The 26,192-nt window shown below is 38.9% G+C and overlaps 1 protein-coding gene across 10 annotated transcripts in view; it reads left to right on the forward strand.

Moving 5' to 3' along the window:
- Positions 1 to 1,545: 1,545 nt before the first annotated feature.
- ncam1b (neural cell adhesion molecule 1b) overlaps positions 1,546 to 26,192 on the forward strand; it is an 85,861-nt gene continuing 61,214 nt past the window's right edge. For all 10 annotated transcript variants that reach the window (XM_068316766.1, XM_068316775.1, XM_068316769.1 and 7 more), the window contains exon 1: positions 1,546 to 1,804. In XM_068316766.1, coding sequence (XP_068172867.1) covers positions 1,753 to 1,804 — 52 coding nt within the window. In that variant the 5' untranslated portion in view covers positions 1,546 to 1,752. The remainder of the gene's footprint in view (positions 1,805 to 26,192) is intronic.

Here is a 26,192-nt window from a genome sequence, read left to right on the forward strand (position 1 = left end):
AGAAGAGCCACTCACTTGATTTGCTGTGGAGATGACAGTGGCTTTGTTTTGATATTTTCAGCCTTTATTTCAAATACAATTTCGGACAACTTTCAGTGAAATTTAAACTCATTTTGCTTGATATTGTTGAATCAGATCTGTGACCTGAATTGAGCAATTTGTTCATGTATTGTATAAGCAATACATGAAATAATAATTAAAACAATTAATTTACGTTGAAAAAAATCCGACAGACCTGAGTGCTGATTACCTTAAGGTAATTTCCGTACTGAACAGCATTTATCATTTATTCCCTTTATCTTCTTGAAGATGACAATTGTAATCGTCTCCTCAGCATTTATGATTAAATCTAACTAATTATTTAAAGGTCACATCCAATGTTTTCAGGAAATGTGGGAGGTGTGATGTTTTAATGACTTTCCATTGTACAGTGACATTGAAATGAATTCCAACAGTGCTTGACACGAAACGAAAATTTGTGGTTGTCATTCTCTTTGGTTGATCTATAAAAGACGACTGGTAGAATATAATTTTTATCATTTTTAATAGCCTTAACTCGACAGAGCCATTATATTACATGCCGCGAAGCGGTGATGTATTGTAATTGTCAGTTTTTGTGTGTTCGTCCATCCGTCAGTCCGTCCGTACGTCCACCAACAATCTTCATGACTGTTGCAGATAGAAAGATGAAACAAAAAGCACATTATTTGGGCAGCAAAGGGGATGAAAATGAGATGATGACCTTGACCTTCAGAAAACTAGGTCAAAGTCAAATTTCAACTTTTTGACACTCAGGAACTGGATAAGATAGAAAGACGAGGGAGAAGGCCAGCGTGAGTAAGACCAAAGATCAAAGCACTAGCTTTGATCTATGGCCTGAGATATTTCCTATCCTGAAAGTAAAATATGATGCACCAGTTACATGGTGGATTATGGGTCTGTTATTAAATGACCATGGCCTACGAAGGTAGGTCAGGGTAAGATTTTGAATTCAGGATTGTCGCGGGATGTTGTAGTCTCTGGCTGCCTAGTTTTCCTATTGCTTTCTGTCAGATGTGATTCTGTTTCTAGAGACGAGTTTTAGCATTACTAATTCTTTACACATGTATATATACATATATATATATATATATATATATATATATATATATATATATATATATATACACACACACACACACACATATATATATATATATATATATATATATATATATATAAATTATACATATATTGTTCACGTACAAACAATATATAAACCTATCATATATCATATTGGAAAATATTCATATTTTATATATTTATAAAATAAAATATAAAATATTGTTTTGGTTGTTGTTCTTATCAAGCATAATCTATAATAAGTTACTGAGTAAACGATTAACCCTTAATTATTATTATTATTATTGTTATTCCGGGCATCAACCGTGACCATGTTTTTCTTTTAGATGCGCGCACTATTTAACTGGTCGTGTTTATTCCGCCCGTGCGGATGAATTCACGTATGTGAGGAGGCTCTACTTGTCAGTCAGACTTTGAACAGGCACTGGCGCTCATCACCGCTAATCTCTGGCTGCAGCTTGTCATCAATGACGCTGCTGCTGACAGTTATCACCGACCAGCTGAGAAATATTTAGATTAGGATGAACAGTTGCTAAAATAGGCAGGAAAGTCGAAGACAACGGAGTAGGGACCGAGCGGAGATTTAACGTTAGCTACGCCTTGAAACGCTCACGTTACTCAGGATTTGCGATGGTCCAGTTAAGGGATATTTTCCTAGCCTCGCTTCTCGTGGGCTGTACAGGTAAGAGTCCTCTTCTTGTGCACTCGCACATGCTTTTTGAACGGCATCCCTTTGTTTTCGCGCTGAGTATTTTATTCCTAACCTTTACTAGTGGTCAGGACCGAAGGCATCCACTCCCCCCTCAGGTCGTCCCTCTCCATCCGCCCGCAGGCGCTCCGTTTCTAGCAGATGCAGCGGTAACAGCGCGGTGACTGCTGCTAATTAGCTTCCTGGCAGCAGGGTGGTGTGTGTTTGAAGTGAAGACGGGTTTTCTGCTCGTTGCGTTGAAGGAACCATTTTCCTCCGGACACACAGACACAGTCAGTGTGGGGGGTGTATGACGATAATAACGGTGGTCTTTGCGTGACCAGCCTGTGCGCTGACAAAGCCTTATTGTGCATTGAGTAAGACGCGATGCTCAACGAGGACAGGTTTTTTTAAAAATTGCTCAGCAATGAGTGGAGATGTTTTATGAGTGGAAATGTGACATATGTATTTATTTATTTATATTCATTTTAGTTGTCTTGTGTACTGGTCTTGTCCTGGATGGGACATGTTTGTTGTTGATGGAGAGTGACGCTGGGTTCCCTGTATTTACACACACACGCACACACGCACGCATCTTTGTGGGTTGAGTCACGTTCTCTCAGTTAAAGATATGTTGTGCAAAATAAAATGTACAAATAAATAAAACATTTTTTTTTCAAATACAGCCGTCAGTGCGTCCAGGTGTGATGGGAATGGAGGACAGGTATTGATAATAGATGTCCCCATGCAGACAGGGCAGCGAGGGTCCTTCAGGGGATGCATTGGTTCATCTGCGCTCTGGCACACTCATGCAGAGCAAGAGCAACTTCTACCCTGAATCATGTGTTATGTAATCTGATGCTACAATAAAAGGCTTTGAAATGAGATCCACTGACTTGGTAAAATGTGTTATGTAAGTCCAATTTTGTGTGAAATGATATGGTTAATAGCCTTTGCATTTTTAAAATTGAATTCAGTAATGTGATGGGTTGCAGTGGTACTTCCAACTCCACTCAGGATCAGTGTTTACGTGGGATCGCCTTTTAATCCTTTATGTGCAATCCAGTGTATGCAGGGGGCGTTCCTCATGGAGTGAATGAAACCACAGAGAGAGTGGAGCCCTTGTTGCATGATTTTTTTCTTTTTTAATTGAAAATTTTAATGTAGAAATTAAAATTTATAATCAAATTCAGTTATTGCTCATGCATGCTGAAATAAATTTCACAAATTTGACACTAGTAAGTTTACAACTGGTGAACCTTTTCACAAAATCCATTTTTGAAAGCAATAAACGAGATCTGAGGGGGAAAAAATTGAGCAGCCATGGCCTGCATCTTAAAGATCCTCTGCTCTGTTGGAGGGACATGTTTTGCATAATTGTAATCTTTTCAGAGCATTCCAAGCTGTAAAAGCAAAGGTGGACCTCAATGATCCTGTTATGACGGTTGTTAACAGGTTCTATTATGGATTATATATCTGCTGGGCTGGATATAGTTGTTAAATATTTCAAAGAAAAGCCTGTTTGTCCCCAACCCCCAATCATCTGCATGACCACATGCAATTAATTTACAGTGTACACAATTACAAGCTCAGACCTCTACAGTGAATGCCCAGCCTAATGAGATCATTGTCTCATTTCATAATAATCATGACTTGCAGGGAGGCTGCTATGGAAATACACAGTTGTTTAGTGCTGGTTGTAAAGTTTGGTGGTTGGTATTTTTGTTTTGTTTTTTTAGCTCCTAAAAAACAAAAACACAATGTCCATTTACACCAGTCAAGTTCTCCGAATAGCTTTTTTCGCAGCTAGCAACCAAACAGCTTTTCAGTGTAAAATTATACAATATTAAACACAGATAAGAAATCTGCACCTTACTTTTTTTGTCATGGAATGAAGGATGTATGTAATTGTCGTATTATTGTCATCAGTTGTATTCTTGTCGTATCATTACTTCACTTCATGCGATCATGGGATGGGATACAAAAGTACTTTGAAATGTCTTGATGTGTTTAAACGCTTTATAAATAAAAGTTGATTGATTGGTGCTCCTAAAGGAGATAATACACAGCAAATAGAATCTGACATTTGATTATAACCATCATATAAGGGAAGGGTTTTGTTGTATCATTAAAGTTAAAGTAGCAGTAGCGGTAAGTCGGCCATGTTCATTTGCAAACTTAAGACTCAGGGGTCAGTAACACAACAACGGTTGTTGCATGTAATTTTCGACATTTTTGTCTTTTTGTTTACGTGACAACAGCATTTTGAGGCCTTGAAAATAAAAACTTTTGGAAACAGGTTCCTTATTACAGTGGGCATCTTTGGATTATGATGATTCTCACTTTGATTCGGGTTCTGCTTTATGGTTCCTGTGTTTTGTAATTCAGTTCTTGTTGTTTGTAGGGAAGAATAAAAGCATAACAAAATCTTATATCACTGGAGAAAAAGATAATACATACTATTCAGTAAATATAATGTACAGTTGTGTTCAAAATAATAGCAGTCCAACATGAATAACCTGTTTTTGGTAGAAATTATATTACTGCATGGCAAATAATTTACCAGGTGCTGTAGTAGGGTCATAGAAAACCAACAGAGCCAATATTCATGATATGTATGCTCCCGAGTCTGTGTAATTAAATAATGAATTGAAGGGGCGTGTTCAAAAAATAGCAGTGTGGAGTTCAGTTAGTGAAGTCATTCAATCTGTGAAAAAACAGGTGTCAATCAGGTGGCCCTTATTTAAGGTTGAAGCCAGCACATGTTGCTCATGCATTTCTCTCAGAAAATCTGAGAAAAATGGATTGTTCAAGACATTGTTCAGAAGAAAAACGTACTTTGACTAAAATGTTGATTAATGAAGGGAAAATGTATAAAGAAGTGCAGAAAATGATGGGCTGCTCGGCTAAAATGATGATCTCCAGTGCTTTAAAATGGAAAGCAAAACCAAAGAGACGTGGAAGAAAATGGAAGACTACCATTCGAATGGATCGAAGAATAGCCAGAATGGTGAAAATTCAGCCAATGATCAGCTCCAGGATGATCAAAGACAGTCTGAAGTTACCTGTGAGTACTGTGACAATTAGAAAATGCCGGTGTGAAGCTAATCTATCAGCAAGAAGCCCCCGCAAAGTCCCACTGTTAAAAAAAGACGTGCTGAAGAGGATACAATTTGCCAAAGAACACATTGGCTGGCCAAAAGGGAAATGGAGAAACATTTTGTGGACAGTTGAGAGTAAGATTGTTCTCTTTGGGTCTAAAGGCCGCAGACAGTTTGTCAGACGAACCCCAAACACTGAATTCAAGCCACAGTACACTCTGAAGACAGTGAAGCATGGTGGTGCAAGCATCATGATATGGGGATGTTTCTCTTACTATGGTGTTGGGCCTATTTATCGCATACCAGGGATCATGGATCAGTTTGGATACATCAAAATACTTGAAGAGGTCATGGTGCCTTATGCTGAAGAGGAAATGCCCTTGAAATGGGTGTTTCAACAAGACAACGACCCCAAACACACCAGTAAGCGAGCAGCTTCTTGGTTCCAGACCAGCAAAATGAAAATCATGGAGTGGCCAGCCAATCCCCGGACCTTAATCCGATAGAAAACTTGTGGGGTGACATTAAAAATGCTGTTTCTGAGGCAAAACCAAGAAATGCAGAGGCAATATGGAACATTGTCAAATCATCCTGGGCTGGAATACCTGTTCACAGATGTCAGAAGTTGGTCGACTCCATGCAACACAGATGTGAAGAGGTTCTCAGAAACAGTGGCTATACAACTAAATATTAGTCTTGTGATTCATAGGAATGCTGAATCCTGGATATTTTTCAGTTTATACAGTAAATATTTGAGTTTGTAAAGTAAATTTCAGACACTGCTATTTTTTTGAGCAGCCCAATGTTCATTTTTCTTCATTTTCTGTAAAGTAATTAAAGAATTTCTCCTTTTTTCTTCATGTTTTGATTTAGAATATAATGTGCAGTGTTCCCAATACATGGAAATAAAAACTATTATAAGGACTTTGGGCTTTACTCAATTTTTTAAACATTTATAATGAACGTCTTAGGTATATGATCTCATCCACTCATGGGGTCACTGCCACTGGGTTAGCAGCAGTAAACTGGGTGCTAGGATTAGAAATCTGCTTTTTAAATCTTGGTTTTAGCTAAACCTGCAAACTAAACAGAGCCTTGGTCTGTCAAGCAGTGCTCTGCCAGTCGGCCTTAAAGCCAGATAGACAAGCGCATGAATCATTTCACATCCATTTCCTGTTTTTTTCCCCCTCATCTACTACAGGCCACTGCACAGCTTTAGAGTATTTTTTTTATACTTTATCAGAATGTGTTTCAGAATGGAGCTGATGATTGAAAATGACAACCGCTGGCTTGCGAGTCAATTTCTGGGAAGTCATAGCCATGCATGTTTGGGTTATTGTATTGATTCAGACCAGTAATTTCAGCAGATTCATGTTATTTTAACCATGAAACTAGCAGTGAAATACTCTTTTGCTATGAATCAGACTGTGGACTTGGTGGAGTTTTAAAGTATATCTTGCACATCATATAACTTAAATCTGACGGATGTCAGAGTTTTTATCCAGTAATGGCAGAAGCAGGGGAGAGGTTGTGATTTGGTTCCAGTTAGGATGTGACTCTTAAGTGATGAGGAGTAGATCCGACAGATCCAGGTCTGGATGAGATGAGAGGATATACGTTGCCTAAGACAAAAAACGATGACATTGCACTTGCATGTGACCCCATGAAATGCTGTGGGAGGAAAGTAAGCATCCTCTCCAAAGGGTTGCTGACAGAGGAGGCACAGATCTGGGTTAGGAGTTTTTTGGTTTTTTTTCAGTGCGTAGCCTCCATGTGGGAGAAATCTTATGTCTTTCCTTTGAGTTTTGAATGTGTGTATTAGGGATTAATATTAATATGGTTTAATTGAAGAGAACCAAAATAGTTAGATGCAGCACTGAACAAAGATGCCTGGGAGACAAGACTAGTTTTGTAACCTGTTTCATGGACATATTTTTATAGCTAAATACTGCAGTCCTGCTGACCTAATACCACAAGGTAAACAGGCTAAGGTCTTAGTGTAATCATGAAATTAAAACAGTGTTGACTTGTCATTCATCAATTTGAATGTACAGGCCCACACTGTGAGGAATTCTGGATTATTTACTATTCATGGTCTCCTATCTGAATCATTTTCTCTATGAGACAAAGTCAATGCCTGACTAGATTTTCTACTATAAATTAAATGCTAGATGTCAGGGAGACTGCTCTACACACTGCTTGTACTTCACACAGGGATAGTTCATCAGGAAATCAAAAATGCACTTTTTTTCCTCTACAGTTGTGGAGATATCAAAGTACTTTCTCTATAATGGAAGAGAACTAGATGCCAAAAGAAAAAAAAAATCAGTGCTATCTCTTTCAGAAATCATGACCCTGTTGCTCAAGATAATCCATAGCTCTTGTCATTGACTTGCATGAACTATTTTTTTGTTTGTTTCAAAGAAAAAAAAGGTTGTCTACTAATGAATGAGATGATTACAGAATGGGTAGATTTAAGTGATGGGGCGTGATGGGTGCAAAAGTACAATCACATTTTAGTCGTCGTTGGGTTTGTTTGACTGGGGAAACAATGAATGTGTTTATTTGTGATAAACTCTATCTTGATGTACATTTTCTACCTTATGAGTTGTCAGTGAAAGGACGTAGGGATCTGAATACCAGGGTTGTGTTTGAAAAGTCTTCAGGGCTGGAAATCATTTGACCAGGACTGGCAGCCCAGATAGGTGTCTTTTTATCATGCCTCTGGGGGTATATAATGTTACCCTTGACAATCTGTTCTTAACAGGGAATTGTCTACTCACATATCCTTCTCCAAAAACTGCTGGACACATTTCAACTGAATGTCATGCTTTGAAGGGGCCTTAAAGGTGTGCATCTCATAATTGCTTTTTAAGCACATTTTCCTTTCAGTTTTCTCACGTACACCTATAAGGCCAGTTTGGTCTATCCATATCAAACATATTTTTTTTCTAGCAGCGGAGTCATCAGTGTCCTTTGTCACTACCTGTAGTGTATAAATGAGGATTAGGCCTCAAACACAATGCTTATTTCATGATTTGATATATAGTAGTCCCAATCTCCAGATGTCTTTTTGATCCATTATCGTTTCCAAACCCAGACAAGGACACTAGTTTCATCCTCACTCTACTGAAATACAATATAATAGCATGCCTGGCAGATGAGATTAACAATCTGTTTTTTTTCTTTTTTTTTTACAGTTAACTGTATTGATCAATTAATTATGTTGAAAGCCTGTTTTAGAATAACAAATGAGGGAAGGGAGAATGCTCTGTTGTGTCATTAATGTGACATCTTCAGGCGTGGAGAGCAGCTTCTCTGCCCCTGTTTGCTCCGGGGAAATTTGTCGTTGTCCAAGGTGCTGAATGGGCACAGACCCAGACTGAACACTGGTGTATTCTCCTCCATAAAGAGTTAGTTTAACTTGTGTATTGGTCAGTCATTCCTGTTTATTGCTGCTCCATTAATGTTATTCTGTGGGGATTGCTGTAGAAGGTTCCCCTACAGTATATTGTTACTTCTTTTGCATCTCTTGAAGCACTTTTAAATATTAATTTTATGATGACATGCTTTGGATTGTTCAGGAGATCCTTTACCTTCATCGAACAACAATCAGTGTCAATTTAATTAACTTTTAGAAAATGTATCTTTCTAGAATGTATGATTCTTAGCCCCAGGGAATGATGGAAGTGAAGTCGCAGCTTGCTTGAGACAGAATGATGACTTGACATGTGTTAATATGTGAAGCAATTTGTAGTAGCACTTCTAGATTTGTAGATATAGGAGGAAATTGAGTACCATCCATTCATAAACCGAAACCAGGCAAACACATTGCTCATGGTATTTGGTTTACTTGGTTTTGAATCGGACTTGAATGAATAGTAGTGTTGAGAGAGTGGAAGTTGCTGCCAAATTACCGAAAGGCAATAGACATACATATAACCAGAACAGAGACTGAAATTCAGAGTTGTCCAATCAGAACAAAGTAAAAGTGGTGGAGCAAATACTTCTGACAAAGGCTAGGATTTTGTCCATTTTTTGTAAATACTATTTCGTACTAACTTAGTTGTTGCGAACATTTCCATGTTGAAATAAAGTTGATTATGACAGGACAGCAAGGCAAACACTAAATAAATTCTAATAGCAGGGCATTATTTCAGAGTTACATCACCATAGTGTACACAACACAAGAACAAATGGACTGATCGATTAATTACAAATGGGAAATGCAAATTCCGGCTCATGGACTAATTCTGTGTATTATTTGTGCCATAATGATCTAAATAGAGTAGTAGATTAATAAATGTTAATTTGAATGTTAATGGATTTGCTCTTGACCTTAGCTTTTGGATGGACATGAAGGTACCCTCCATCTGACATTGTGTAATCATCTGACAAGAAAAATAAGCAATTGACTGTACAGAGGACATCAATACAAAACACAGCAGTGTCCACTGTTCTGCTTTGGGAGGATAGTTACAGGCTGCAGGGAGTATTGCTGGAGGGGAAGGGTGACATGGGCTTTCCATGGGATAATGGGGTCATAGGGAGCATTTGACACTTTCTCTTCATGTTGGAGCAGACTGGGAAAAGTGTGAATCTGTAACCACTAGCTTAGTTAGCGTCTCAAGTGGAGCAAAGTAATTTGAAAGTCGGACAGAGTCGTCATCTCTGTCTAGAGAGAACAGAGAAAGAGAAATTCTTCGGCCTGTCCTCACTCTGGGCTTGCACCAGGAGCTAGCATGACTAAGCCACTGTGGCTCAGTGTAAAAGAATTGAGTAAGCCACAAAAAGCCACATTCTGTGTCCAAGACAGCGGCTTGCTGTAATAGCAAGTAAAACTTACAAGTAAACATTGACTAATACCAAGAATCAAATTTATTATAATCACAGTGTCTAAGTCAAAGTTAAAATGTCTTCTAGTTCAAGTAAAACTTACAGTCATACAAAATATGACTCAATGTTTACTTGTGTCTTCACATATTAATCCCGGAGGAAATTGTATATATCCACTGCTCAGGCATTACATAACGAATAATACTGGATAAACACCAGGAGAAAAAGAAACACTGACATCACAGGACATACCACAAGACATACACTACACTGACAGACACATGCAGCACTAACAGGACTTATATACTAAACTATAACTAAAATATAAACAGTATAAAATTAAAATATAAACAGTATAAAATTTAAAAAATATAACATTATTAAAATATAAACAGTATAAAATTTAAATATAAACAGTATAAAATTTAAATATAAACAGTATAAAATTTAATTAACATATAAAACAGTATTAAAAAAAACAGTATAAAATTAAATTTAAATTAAATTAAATTAAATCCATTCATCCATAAACCCATTAAATCCGTATATACGGTACTTGTATTTGTAATGTATTTATTCTTATTCTTTCTACTGTTACATTATTGCACTGTGAGGAGTTGCCCAAATCTCATTATACCATGTATAGTGACAATAAAGGCTTTGTTTTATCTTCTATATGGGTAAGGTTGGCAGAGGTATGCAAAGAGAAAATAATCAGTAGACAGCCAGTGCAGACTTTTAAGTACGAGCAATGTAATTCTAGCAAGTTCTTATTAACAAGGAACTAACTGGGGCAGAGCAGTCAGTCTCAGTGGACATGGGCACACTTTGATTGAGAATCTGGTCGACTTGACTTGATTTTTTTTTTTGATGGCTTGAAAACCCAGATGACAAACATTCATAGGTATGATCACTTTAAATATGATTGTTTACCTCAGTCTTGGCAGAGCTGGCTGTATGTACTGTAAACAACAGAGTTTGAAATACAGTCATTCATTGTTACTCGCGGTTAATGCGTTCCAGGACCACCCGTGAAAAATGAAATTCAATGATATAGCGACAAACAATTTTTTACTTTATGGTAATTTAGACGTTTTTGAACCCTCCCCACACTAATATTAAACCCCCTTATATCTGTATTACGTTTTCCCACATTCTTATAGACTGTTTAAAGCACTTGTGTGTTTCACGAAAGTGCGCTGAAGTGCGGTCGTGCTGCAGCCCACATGTACCAATTAATAGAAATACTAGCAATTATTCTTGACTCAAACAGTACAGCAGGCTGACAGCAAGGTGACAATAAGTCTGATTTTAGAACATAAGTCCATGTCTCAACTTACTAGGCTAAAGCAATATGCTGCTGGCTGTAATTTAGCTCACCGCTTCTTTCACATGGTGTAAAAAAAAAAGAAGCATTGTGTGTGTTCATCCATGCTCATCATGGTGCATTCATTATTGAAATGCTATAGGATACATCATCACAGAGAAGAAACACTTAAGATTGCTAGGCCATAGGATTTCTTTTAATACATTCACTCTCTTATTATTTCTTGTTCTTCTATATAGAGTGGAAATTTTGACAGCCTATAAAAAGTCAGGACACGTTATTCTAAAAAAGAAAAAGAAAAATCAAAGTAGTCAAGTGACACTTCGTTCTGCAAAAAAGCTTATTTTAATCTCTAATTAGATCACAGTAGGAAGGCACAGCTCCTAGGGAGTGATAGCAGATATAGTCGTTTTAGATCAATCCAATGTACGGGATCTACTTTGAAATGGTGTCAGTGACTCACAATGACAGGATGTACTTTAGCAGCTTACAGGAGCATTTTAACAGCCCCTTAAGTATATTTTAACCCTTTCAACAACCGTACATATATCCGCTTTGTTATATGTTCACCACAGTGAAATCACTCTTTAATATTCAGTGAGGAATCTTTCACAGAAGCTGCAAACTCTTTAGAAGCGACAAAAGCACTCTATCCATAGAAAACTTGCTTGCTCATGAAAATATTTAGTATAATTAAAGCCCTTTAAGGGTGGTACGGTGGCGCAGTGAGTATCGCTGTCGCCTCACAGCTAGAAGGCACTGGGTTTGAGTCCTGGCCTGTGCAGAGTTTCCATGTTCTCACCATGTCCGCCTGAGCTCTCTGCAGGTTCTTCAGCTTCATCTCACCTCCTCCTCTGTGTGTGCATGAGTGATTGTCTTTTATGTGACTCCGCAGTTCACCGGCATTACACTTGAGTGTCCCCCACCTCTCACCCATAAGTCAGCTAGGATGGAATGGAGCAAACCAGTGTGACCTGTCAAAAGTGGAAGAAGCAAATCAGAAGATGGATGGATGGATGGAAAAAACCCTTTAAATTAATTTAGTAGCCTATAGCTCCATGGATCACTCAGAATTTGATTATATTTAATGGATGCATGTTTCAGTATTAGGATTTTTACATACTACAAGGATAAGAACAAGGGAGATGTGCAGAGTTGTGGCAACTACAGAGGAATAAAGCTGATGAGCCATACAATGAAGTTATGGGAGAGAGTAGTGGAAGCTAGACTAAGGGCAGAAGTGAACATTTGTGAGCAGCAGTATGGTTTCATGCCAAAAAAGAGTACTACAGATGCAGTATTTGCTTTGAGGATGTTGATAGAGAAATACAGAGAAGGCCAGAGGGAGCTGCATTGTGTTTTTGTAGATCTGGAGAAAGCTTATGACAGGGTGCCCAGAGAGGAACTGTGGTATTGTATGAGGAAGTCTGGAGTGGCAGAGAAGTATGTTAGAGCAGTGCAGGACATGTATGAGGACTGTAAGACAGTGGTGAGGTGTGCTGTAGGTGTGACAGAGGAGTTCAAGGTGGAGGTGGGACTGCATCAGGGATCAGCTCTGAGCCCCTTCTTGTTTGCTATGGTGATGGACAGGCTGACAGACGAGGTTAGACAGGAATCTCCATGGACTATGATGTTTGCAGATGACATTGTGATCTGTAGTGAGAGCAGGGAACAGGTGGAAGAGAAGCTAGAGAGGTGGAGGTTTGTCCTGGAAAGGAGAGGAATGAAGGTTAGCCGCAGTAAGACAGAGTACATGTGTGTGAATCAGAGGGACCCAAGTGGAAGAGTGAGGTTACAGGGAGAAAAGATCAAGAAGGTGGAGGATTTTAAGTACTTAGGCTCAACAGTCCAGAGCAATGGAGAGTGTGGAAAAGAGGTGAAAAAGCGTGTACAGGCAGGATGGAACGGGTGGAGGAAAGTGTCAGGTGTGATGTGTGATAGAAGAGTTTCAGCTAAAATGAGAGGAAAGGTGTACAAAACTGTGGTGAGACCAGCGATGTTGTTTGGTCTAGAGACAGTGTCACTGAGGAAAAGACAGGAGGCAGAGCTGGAGGTAGCAGAGATGAAGATGCTGAGGTTCTCTCTGGGAGTGACCAGGAAGGATAGGATCAGGAATGAGTACATCAGAGGGACAGCACATGTTAGAGGTTTTGTAGATAAAGTCAGAGATTCCAGACTGAGATGGTTTGGACATGTCCAGAGGAGAGATAGTGAATATATTGGTAGAAGGATGCTGAGTTTTGAACTGCCAGGCAGGAGGCCTAGAGGAAGACCAAAGAGGAGGTTTATGGATGTAATGAGGGAAGACATGAAGGTAGTTGGTGTGAGAGAAGAGGATTCAAAGGGCAGGGCTAGATGGAGGAAATGGATTCGCTGTGGCGACCCCTGAAGAGAAAAGCCGAAAGGAAAAGAAGAAGACATACTACAAGGATAAGGAATACTTAGAAAGTCATAACACTGGGGAAGGGAATGAGACTCATTTCATTTTCAGTCATGCAGTCTAATCTAAAATTATGTAATAGGCATTTCCAAAAATAGAGACCAACATGGCACGTCTTGTAATAATATGGCAGCACTAACTATGTCCATTGAATACAGGGGCTTGGGCCAATGTATGTGTTATGTGAGATGAGTAGAAATAGTTTCAATCAATCAATTAGCTTTTAATTTATAAAGCGCTTACTCAAATCAAGACATTTCAAAGCGCTTTTACAGGCAGACAAACCCAACAGAACCCTTCAGAGCAAGTGATCATTTGTTTTATTGTTGCTAGTTAGTGAGTCAAAATCGACCAGTTGCATTTGATTTTGTCTAAGCTGTGGTTTTTTAAAACTACTGTTGTCAAATTCAAAGAAATGTTCACGAAACTTTGAGAAAGTTTTGTGAACGTTTCATCTCTCATCCAAGAGGCTTTGTCAGCTCTGAAGGTTGCTGATTGTAAATGGGCGAAAGGTGATGTCAAAGACCAATCCCCCTGTTAAGAGATGGCTTCTCCACTTTGACATGCCTAGTTTACCCTGTATTTCAAGCCAGGCAACACCCTCAGACAAAGACTGGTCCACCCGAAAGACCCCACACCACACAGTCAGAAAAGCAATCTGGTATATCAAATTCAGCGAGGAAAGCTCAAATGTCTACATAGGGAAAACCAAATAACCACTACACAAGCACATGGCTCAACACAAAAGAGCCAATTCATCAGGTCCAAACTCGGCAGTCTTCCTTCACCCCCAGGAAGAGAGACACTCATTTCAGGATACTGATGTTCAGATCTTGAACAGGAAGGACAGATTGTTTGAGAGAGGAGTGAAAGAAGCTATCCATGTCAAAGTGGAGAAGCCATCTCTGAAAAGGGGGGGTGGTCTGTGACATCACCTTTCACCCATTTACAATCAGGTCCTTTCAAAACTTCCAAAAAGAATGTCTCAGCAAATTAACCCAGGTGATGTGTCTCATGCTAATGACCCTCATTAGTATATTAAGGTTCGGTGAAACTCGCATTTCAACGACCCCCTTTGACACCCCCTGGCACCACCATCAACCATCATTGAGGAGCCAGACAGGTTTCAACTATACGGTTGTTGAAATGTGAATAGCACTGACCACACCCTACAGGGTTAATAAACTGGGGCTAGACCAGCCACCTTCAGAACTGACGAAGTCTCTTGGATGAGAGGTGAAATGTTTTCAAGAAACTTTCTCAAAGTCCAGTGGATTGATTGAAACAACTTTGGATAACCCTGACCTGGATGACTAAGAACCTACACAGAAATATTGTTGTCAAAACTAGTCAGTTATAATATTGAGGTATTCACTTTCTTTTTCATCAAAATCCATTCAATTTTGAACATCATTCAAAGGTGATCATTGGGGCATGTTGCAATTTGAGAGCTTAACAACTACATTGACCTTTATTTTTATTTATTTTACAGCACATGCAGAGCTGTGGTGATTGATCCCAATCAATAATGAATGAATAACTGAAGGCATTATGCCATATTGTAGCAACTTTGCCTCTTCAGTATGAGAGTAAATACCGCTTTTGTTAATGAATAGATGGCACTGTTAAATTAATTTTTCTGTAATTGTATGTACAAGATCATGAGAATATGTATTTAGTCATGTATTTCCTCGAAAACGTGTTATCTGGGCATTTGTTTCAGTAGAGTAGTTCAAATAAAGTGTCACACATCACACAACCTCCACTGATTGCCACAATCAGCCAGATGTAACTGCCGAAGCCTGGATGTGGAAGATATTTATTGGCGGGCTATGAAAGATAATTTGAAGGTATTTTCATTGAATGGAGCAGATTGTCATCACTAACAGGTAATTTTATCATGAGTTAACCGGAGTGCGTAGCACAATTGCAGAACCCAAGCAGACAGGAGGTGCCTCTGCAGGATTGGAGCGGATTAGAGTCCATCTCTGAGTCAGAGGTCACTTGACTACTGTAGTTATCTCCTCAGTAGAAGAGCGCTGGCGGTAGACAAGATTGGTTCTGAAACGCTCAAGGCTGTTTGAATGTTTTGCTTGTTAACAGACCTTGGAGTGGAACACAACCCCCCCCCCCCTTTTGCTGTGTTTTCTGACCAGCATGTATTTACTAATTTACTGTGAATATGCTTTTGCCTATCTTCGTGCGCCGTATATTTTCTATTTTGGACATAAACCTGTGCTGGTATTGGTTTATCTGGCATGGGCTGACTTGTCACCTTTTCTCTGTGTGATATCGTGAATAAACAGAATGGCTTAGCTTTGAATGACAGATCGTCAAGACTGCCACCCCGCACGGTAAACACATTACACAATTAGCTACAGTAACCAACAGATGTGACCACTGAAAAGCATTCCCGAGGCCAAATTTTGGGCAGTATGTTTTCTGATCAATATGATTTTTTCAAACATTTATCTTGATTGCTATCAATGCACTTCTTTTAAATTTTAATTTGTTAGTTGACCCTGCTTCTCTGAGAATATCTGGATTGGAATGTTTGATCTATTAAAGGTGTCACCAAATTCATCCTGGCTAGAAATGATTCAGGGTGTGTATTGTGGAAATTTTGCCTCTATTTCACACCTATTTTTCATCCCTGTGTTTTTACTCCCGTCATCCATGCCACATTGCATGCATGATTGTTTGATCGCAATCTAAATAGCTTAACAGGTGGAGACCTCACACTGAACATGACTTAGTATTATTTATTTTTAGCTCATGCAGTGGACAAAGTATTAATCAAGTTCTCAAAATAAAATTGACTCTCCATAGTAATTTCAAAAGTCAAATGACATGTGTGATGAATAATATAATGGTTATATTTACTAACGCAGCGTAGAACGTCCTCTATCTTCATCTTCCCAGGGAGTGGATCATTGTCATTTTATTGATGATGGTAAGGACAATGACCTTCTTCTTCCTCTATCTATATGTACATGGACACAATGCAGCCCAAGAGCTTCAACCTGCCATTTACCATTTTAGTCTGGCACCCAATGACCCCCCCCCCCCCCCCCAAAAAAAAAAACTGGTATTAAAGTAATGAATCTTGAGGCGGTTGACTTCAGACTATCTGGATTTTGTTACATTTGATTCCAACAGCAGGCTGAAGCTAGACTAAAAGCCTCATGTCAGACATTATTGTGTTGATTGTGAATACATGACAGGAAGGATGAATGCGTCAGTGTAGAAGAAAGTTAGTATTGTTGTTAACCAAGAGTGGACGTCCAGCTATTAGTCCATAATGTGTGTTGCTAAGATGATGCAATGTGTTTCATCAGTGGCGTATGCAGTGGTGAATCAGACGGCTGGCAAGATGCAGGCTCAATTTAATGGGAATTAAGTGGATTGTGTTACGTAATCAATCATTTCATTACAACCGCAGAGTTGCGATAGTGTGACGCAAAGGGTTAGATGGATGTTAAACAGTAAATGTTTTCATCTGAAAGCAGAAAGTTGTTCTCTGAACCGAGGATCTGAGGATCCTGAAGCTCTGAGCTGGCAGAGTCAGTTAAGAGTTTTTGAGCTTGTCAGGTCATGACTATGAAATTCATTCAATCTTTACCATAATGCATTGCTATGTGTTTGTGTTTTGATGGAGTTGCTAAATTTTAAATAATTTGAAATTTTTTTCATTACTGTAGTGGCAGTATAGCCTAAAACAAATTACTACAGCTTTGCCAGAGAAAAACCGACTCATCTTTAAAATCTAATGTGAAATTCACTAATAGAACTGGCAGGGAAAAGGTTTGTCAGAATTATTTGCATGCTTTTGTGACAATCACTTTAATACAATGAATGTTCATCAAGTACTGTTATTTATAATCATGCTTTTAAGTATTGACCACTAGCCATCCATCGGGAGTTAACATGTTTTGGAGAATGAGATGATAAAAGGGGAGGAAGGACAAGAGAACAACTTAATGGATAATGGTATTTATTCTCGGTTTGTCTTTGCATAAAGTATTGTGCCATCTTTTTGAAACTTGTTTTTGTGTACACTTTTTGTTTGGGATATTTCCTGCCCTTGTCCTTTTTAGCATGTTGCTCACGCTCCTCCCTGGAGCCTCTGCTCCATATAACACACTGACTTCCACCGCCTGAAAGCTCTCTGCCAGCGGAGGCCGGATGTGTCATGAACCCCATTGTACATCTTTTCCATGCGTGTCAGAGTCGAAGCTGGATGACAGCCTCCCTGAAGCAAATGGAAATTACAAATTCATTGCCAGTAATAGTGATAAGAAGGTGCAGAGATGATGGCGTATCTGAGCACCCTGAAAATGTTTGATATGGTAACACAACATCTGGAGGACCTGCCTTTGGGAAAAGCTGCAATTACATTCATTGATACTTCATTATTTAGTCATTACTGTAACGCTTTGTGTTTTCTCAGCCTGTAGTGGTTGTGCCTAAAACCATATATTTTACAGCTTGACTTGACTATGTTTTCTGTTTTGAAACTGCAGAAGTAGGGAGGTGTTGTGAAAGTAAAACATTTTCTAAACTATTATGGGCATTCTGGAAGTCGTGTCAGAAATATTTTTGAGGTATTGTTGACATGTTGATGCTCAAATGTTGCTGTTACACTGTATATTTGTCAATTTATTACATTCATTATTCAGACTGGGAAATCTGTCAAACTGAATGGCCTGTGAGGGAAAGTGAAGTTACGTGAATCCCAAATCCTTCTGATGTGAAAAGAAAAGTGTTGTTTGCTGTTAGTAAACAATAATTATTAGCCTTTCTAACAATGGGATACAGGAGACTTCTTATCGCCCAGAGGCAATGGCTTGACATCGATCACTTTAAGAGAAGGAATAGACTTTGAAAGTCTGTTTTCTGCCTCATGACGGCTCAGTGCTACTTCTTCTGCCTGAATGGTTCGGGTAACATGCGCTTTAAACATAGTCTGAATGAAAAGGTATACCTCGGCTCATGTCGTTAGTTGGTTCCAAGTCAAATTGACTTGTCTCCAGGTTTACCTGAAAATTTCCATTACTGTACTTTACTTTATTGATGAATACGTTTTCAATAATATTTGGTTAATATGAATTGATTTTGAGTTTACAATCAAATCTTATTTCTTAATATAGTACAGAAAAAAGTCGCCATCCCATCTTCAGCTGCTTCTTCCATATTGCGGCTAATGGGTCGCTTCAGGGTAATATATAAAATTATATGTTTATATTGTTATTTATCACAAAGTAACATAAAATTATGTGCTTTTAATAGTTTAATAGGGATTTTACAATTCCAGTGTTTGTGGCGGACAGACATAAAGTACAGAAAAATGTTGCTGGCTCATTTTCAGCCTCTTCTTCCATATTGCAAGTTATGGGGGCTGCTACGTGCTCTAATGATATGATATTCTATGCTGTTATTCTCATTTACTAGTGATTTACAATTCTGAAATTTGTGGCAGACAGATGTAAAGTGGAGTAAAATGATGTGTAAAGTTAATTTTAATTCTTCAGTGTATTTTTATTTTAAAACGATGTACAGTCGAGATTGATGTAACTCGAAATGACGTAAGCTGGAGTATAACTGCACTTGGGTTTGACCGGAGATGGAAGCCGTAACATGTAGTATCCTCCTGTCATCTCTCTGTCTCGGTTTTAGGTGAGAGTGTTTATTCAATTATTAAGTTATCCAGAATTATTTTCATGTAATTTCTGTCTGTGACGCTCTTGGTGATCTCAGTTTTATTGATTATCTGGACACATTTCTGCACGTTCTGACGAAACATATCTTATGATCGATTCATCCGTACTAATTGACAACTCAACATTGAGTGTCATCCAATACTGATTGCTAATGATGTGTTTCTATTGGCCAGTACCAGTAAGACCACCAATAATTCCCAATAAGTAGAGGGGATTTGATGATACAACAATGACAATTTGGATCAAGAAATATCAGACTAACGGCAAATAGCTGGTTGTTCCTATCTGTTGGTTGTGCCATTATTAAAACAGGACCAGGTAGTTTTTCTGCTGTTCTTCTTTTTAAAGGCATTTTTAAGCAGCTGCATCCGCAGTGATGATGCTCTCTGTGATCAAGCCTTGAAGGAGCACCCTCATACTATCAGAGACTTGCCTTTTGGTATTAATTTGTCTTCTTAAACAATAGCACAAGGCCAGATCTAGCAGCTCTATCATGGCACACCTGTTGTACAAAATACACATTTTAATTTCAGCTGGGCTGTTTTATTTTTAGCACATCTAAATCACAGCGTCATGACATGCTGCGTAAAATACACAAGCCTGTTTTCAAGCTGATCTTGCAACAAGAGACATCGTCATTGGAGGGCTTCATCTTGGAGCGGCTGTTTTGTCTCAGTTTATGAACATTTAACCACTATTTGGGTACTTATTTTTCCACCAGTATCAATATGCTGTCATCCAAAACAACCACTGTTTATATGCTAGTATCTAAGAGATATGTGGTTTAAATTACCAGAACAAACTTGCTGTTCTAAACAAGTGACATGAGCATGGAGGTGAGACCCTTGCTGTTTTTACACAACAAATAATTGGGAGTGAAGTGTTTATTTGCACCTCTGACACCTCTATTCAGAAAGATGAAAAAGTCTACAGCCAACAGTGAAAATGTGTCGGCTCTCGGAGTATTAGCGTAGTTTTTGACAACAGTAAAATTTAACGTCAAAACATGAATTAGCCCTGTATTTATCATAAACTACTCGATCAGTTGACTGACACTTTTTTCCTTTTTAAATTTGCTTATTTCCACTACACCAAGCTTCTTTTATAAGAAACAAACATCCTTTCTTTTATTTAGTTGACAGAACTGTAGTGTACAACATTTTATACAGACGGTAATTAGTGTATCCCCTCCAGCATTGATTACGGCAGTAATCCTCCTCCCCAGCCCACTCCTTCGTCAGAGTTGCTCAGAGCTGCAGCTGAGTCGGTGGAGGACGTTGACGCTGATGATGGTCACCCCACAGGGTTCAGTTGGGTTTTGTCTGGAGCTCGATGTCAGTCCAGAGCAGTGATCACGCCATGGTGTTCCAGCACATTTAAGTTTCCTTTAAATCTTCATTCATTTTTTTTTCTCATTTGGAGCTGCTCAACAAGTTTTTTTGGGAAACAAGCCGTTCCACTGCCTATATTTTTCTTTGACATATGAGCAAAATCCGAGATACGACTTTTGCTTCGGACAATGCATTAAGTTGGCGGATGGATACAACATCAGCTGAGACTGGATCTCATTCTAAAGACCTCATGTGTTTTTGTTCATACTTTGATTCTTTACATAGATTATATATAATCAATTATGCACAGGCAATGTATGGATGTCTATTGGTTGATAAATTGTTTTTCTGTTTTTAAGTAACTATATGATTAAAATCATATCTCGAGGTACTAGTGTACTAACATCATAAATGTTAATGCTGGCTTTAGGAAGGTTTTATATCATACACTATTTTGTATGCTCTCCCATCCTTTCACCCCTTGCCTTTTTTTTTCCTGAAGAGGAGGACAGAGGAAATCCACAAATACTTGTACATTACACTTAAATCCAATAACCTGGCAAGAATAGGGAGTTGTATCAATTTAAAACTTTTCTTTTATCACATATTTTATTTCATTTAAAGATTTATTTTTCTATAAACATTAAAGGTTATCTAACGTAAACTATGCTGTGGTTTAAATAAAGAAAGCCTTTATCTACACCGAAATTCCCACTTACATTTGTTACATTTGTTAACATGAGATAAGAGATGATCAATGTAATTGGTGCACCTGAATTGAGCGCACCAGTGGCACCATTGTGCACTGGAGCCTTGTTATGAAAATGCAGCACATGTTGTAGACCTCCTGGTGCTGATAAGGATGTTTTCTTTTAGAGCAACACTGAAAATCTTCATGGGTGTTCATGGGTTTTTAATATCATTTACTATCTACTATTTACTACAATTACTTTCACTAGTACTACATATAATATGTCTGAATATTTGTGTTTTAGTGGTGTACAGTATTTTCAAAATTTCTGATATTTTGGTATCTAGTATTTCTTCTTCTGGTTGTTTTGTTTTAAATAACAATTATTAGACACTATTTTGGGTGGCATGGTGGCACAGTGGGTAGCGCTGTCGCTGCACAACATGGCGGGTCCGGGTTCGAGTCCCTCTCTGTGCGGAGTTTGTCTGTTCTCCCCGTGTCTGCGTAGGTTCCCTCCGGGTTCTCCGGCTTCCTCCCACCTCCAAACATATGCGCTTCAGGTTAATTGGCCGGTCCCAAATTGCCTGTAGGAGTGAGTGTGTGTGCATGGTTGTCTGTCTTTGTGTGTGGCTCCGCGGCGCACTGGCGTCGTGCCCGGAGTGTCCCCCACCTCAAGCCCTATGCCAGCTGAGATAGCTCCCTGTGACCCTCTGCGGCGGATACAGCGGAAATGGATGGAAATGGAGACAGTATTTGACATTTTTCGTACCTTCATATTTTTCAAGTTTATACCAGCTAACTCTTTGTGACTCCTTTGAAATAACAACAGCCCTCACTTTTAACAGGTTGATATGAACTCATGGTGTCTTTATATTGGTGACAGTGCTGCCATTACCGTTCCTTCTATAATTATTGATACTAGCCTGATGGCTACTTACATTACCATTCATCACAGTCACAATATTATTTCATGAGCTCATTGTGCGACACATTTTTCAGCCGTTGGAAAGTTTCAACATATGGTTAGAATTTATCGTCATCATATGCACTGGGCTTACAAAGTTCATTTTCAAAAGGTTCTTGACTTCTCTATGATGGGAGCTCAAACATTGTTTGAACAGTCATTGAGGTATCGTCACAGACACTATGTATCCCAAGCCCTTATTTTCTGTCATCCTCTGCTTCAAACTGTTGTGAAGCAGAAGAAAGTAGTTGTAATGCTACATGCATTGCGACTGGAAACTGGTTTGTCAAAACAGTTTTATTAATATCAACATGCATATAATAAAGTTCACTGTACTGAAACAAGGAGGTTGCTGTTAGGCTGGCAGCCAACTCTTAAGGAAAGCACTTGTTTTACAGTCAGCGTCTCCATAGCAATTAGTAAAGTGAAACCTGTAAACTGTCTGAAACCTTTATATGCAGACTCCGCAAATGGAACATGATGGCTATAAATCAAAGCAATTTAAACATTATAATTGCAGTTGTGTTAATGGATGATAGAAGATAGATGTTGGTCAGTGACGTTCTGTCATGTAAAGGTGAAACAGAGGATTACATCAGACATTTTACTAAGTTGCAATGACTTTTCAGGGCTTCCTTTAGTAGAGGTTCCTGTCACCCTCTGAGAAATTTGAATGTGGTGAAACAAAAGTCCTGAATTTAAATGGAAAATGTCACTTATCGTGCTGCTCACTAAAACGGCAGAAGAAAATCCAGATTGCGAGCGAGAGGTGAGTAGCCAGAAATTCAGGCAGTGTTTTCTGAAAAGATGTTATCGTCCCCATTGCAGACATGCAGTTTACACTACCTGTAACCAGCCTTTACAGAATGTAAATTTATAATTATAGACTGACCTGACCGCTAACTATTACCTGACCTGAGATCAGTCAGATATGAGTATTTGAAAGCCACTAAAACGAAATATAACCTTCCAATCCATGTGAGTCCACATGTAATGAAAGTATCACCAGCCTCTGAGCTGAAAGCGGTATGCCCCATGACATGTATGACAAGCAGCCATAAAATCAGATAAAAAGGCATAATGTCCCTCAAATTCACCTCAACCCTATTTTAAGTGTCTGGTTTAATGTGAGGGGCTCTGCTCACCAGAGATTCTTAATCCTGAGGAATACAGTAGCCAAGTCTTAGCAGGTTGTCCACATCCCACTGTTTATTTTTGTAGTCCAGCCTCTGATTGGCCCACTTTGTGTGTGTGTGTGTGTGTGTGTGTGTGTGTGTGTGTGTGAGTGTGTGTGTGTGTGTGTGTGTGTGTGTGTGTGTGTGTGTGCGTGCACGTGTGTGCGCGCATGTGGAATCTCATTTGGTGTCATGAGGTACCTCTATGCCATCTGTCGCCCTCAGTGGAGCCGTTGTGAAGACAGAACACGCCTCGTTGATCCGTCTCAGAGAATGAAAAACACAACCTTGGGCTTTCCTTGCTCTTTTGTTTTTAACCAGAAGCTTTATGAAGAAAATGAGAGGACTTGTCCTCCCCATTCCTCCAGCTTCAAAATGAGTCCTTTTAATTACCTTGTATGAAGTCTTTCCAAATAAACCAGACCTTTCAGGTTGCTGTTTCAAGGAGATAACTGTCAGTGATATGATCTAGTGCAATGGATTTTAATGACGGATGTGGCCTGAATTTACAATCAATTTGTGGATAAAGAAATATTTGGCATTAAACATGAAAACATTAACATTACCAGGGTTAGAAACAGTTGGTCCATGAGTCAGGGCTTGGCTGCTCACAATATGAACCTGTTATATTACTAAAATTGTGAAAATGATTGAATCACAACATTCAGCTGAATTAAGGATGAAATAGTCCTAGTTTTACCTTAACTGCTTTCCATGTATACCTTCTTAAAGCATCATGTCTGTTGCATTCAATTCTTTAGAGTCAGACATGTAACAACCCACTCACTGAGATTTTGCGGTTTCTTGCTTTACAATTCAGAACCTCTGAATTGGAAATGTGCGTGGTTGAGTACACATCTGACTGTGGTAACTCACTGACAGACTGGAACCAGACCTTTCTTTGCTTTTAATGATGGAAAGACGTAGTGAAGACTGAACAATGCTGGTCATTCTTATGAACGTTGGATAACTCAAGCACTTTATGTCAACAATAATGACTTTTTTGCACACATCACAGGTTTGTGTAGAAGCTATAGTGTTACCACCTTCATTGAGCATGCAAATATATCGCAAGGTGTACAGTGTTGTTAGTGTAACCCTTAAGAACGGCCTGCTGTTATGGATTAGCACAATTAGATCTGGCATGGATTAATGGTGACATTATCGGTGGCCTAGAATAAGAAACATGCTACCTGAGTAAGAATGATGCCTCAACCATTGAATGTTTTTTGAGTCCTCATTTATTAGAAAAAAGAATGTTTTGATCTCAATTTATTTCAGGGCTTTAAACCGGTTCATGGAACGAAAACGAAAACCAGAAACGTTTGGTATTTTGGCAGGAACGAAAACAAAACCGAAAACTTGATATCTTTTAATGTTCCGGAACAGAAAATAATTGTAAACCGGTTAATACCGGGTTTTTTTCGTCCTTGAAAAAAATATTTGACATCATATTTCATCTATAATTATAGTCTATAGTAGATAACCTAATTGTTTTAATTGCCAATTTAAAAGTCCTTAAAGTTACCGTATTTTGCGCACCATTCGGCGTATTGTATAAAGAGGTGCCATCTAAATAACAGAGTTTATTTCTGTACTTTAACTGGACACACGGCGCACCTTATTGTTTGGTGCATGCTTGCTAACGGAAGAAAAAGGTGACTGTGGTTGAACTGTGCTGTACTACATATTTAAAAAATACACCAACATTATTTTTAAATATATTTTTATTTCTTTATTTTTTGATAAATCTGTGCTAAATCCTTCGAATCCTTTACCTTCGATCTGCATTGAATAGCTCGGCAGTTTCACTATCGCTGACTGTCTGGTTTCCGGGTAGCTGTCCGGTAATGATGCTGGCTTTTGCGAAACATCGGACAAAAGTCGAAGCTGATCCGTTAGTCCAGACATCTCATAATCCACCACATATTGTGGTGTAACTCGCTCGGCACTGCCTCCCATTCCTTGTAAACGTGTCTTCACCATCTCTCATCCATCGCTCCTATCACACCAATGTCCAGGGGTTGGAGTTCTTCCGTCAATCCTCCTGGGATGTTGTACGTGTTTCTTCCCTGGCGCCATTGTTGGGCATCTTTAGCCAAACAGATGTGGTTAACAGCGTACTGTGGTACAGTAACGGCATGTACTGTATACCGGTACTTACTGGAGGTGTGCCTGAAGTAGCCTTTCGTCATGTTCTCTAATGGTCCATCGCTGCCGTCCTACGTAGTGACGTATTACGTCCTATGTCAGAAAAGGACCGTTCTGTCGGTACTTACATATTTATATTTACAAGGAATGTTATTAACCGGTTCAGGAACTATATATTTTTTTTCTAACTGGTTCAGGAACGTCAGTTTATAACGTCAGTTTATAAAACCGGAAACGTTACAATTCCGTTTCTGTTCGGAACGAACCGCTTGGCAAAAAATTCCAGTTTAACGCCCTGATTTATTTGTACTATCAATGCTATTTGGTCTTTTCTTTCAGTGGATGTTAGCATTTCTGTGTCAACTCTGCAGAATTTTCATGTTCTCTTTGTGTTTGCATTTGGATCTCCTGAGGCTGCTCTGGGTTTCCAACACCACAGACATGCACATTAGTCATTAAGATTGACCCACTCTTGCACCGCCAGTAGCCTCAGAATTGCAGCTGGTCCCCCGACACCAGAATGTGGCTACCTCTTAAATATATAAAAAGAAAAGATAGGAGGATTGGAGGACTCTAAGATCACATGCAGGCACAGGAGGGCAGCTGAGAGCTGCACAGGGAAGATAATATAGTCTTTTACTGTCCT

This window comes from Antennarius striatus, chromosome 6, assembly GCF_040054535.1.
Source record: "Antennarius striatus isolate MH-2024 chromosome 6, ASM4005453v1, whole genome shotgun sequence".
NCBI lineage: Eukaryota > Metazoa > Chordata > Actinopteri > Lophiiformes > Antennariidae > Antennarius > Antennarius striatus.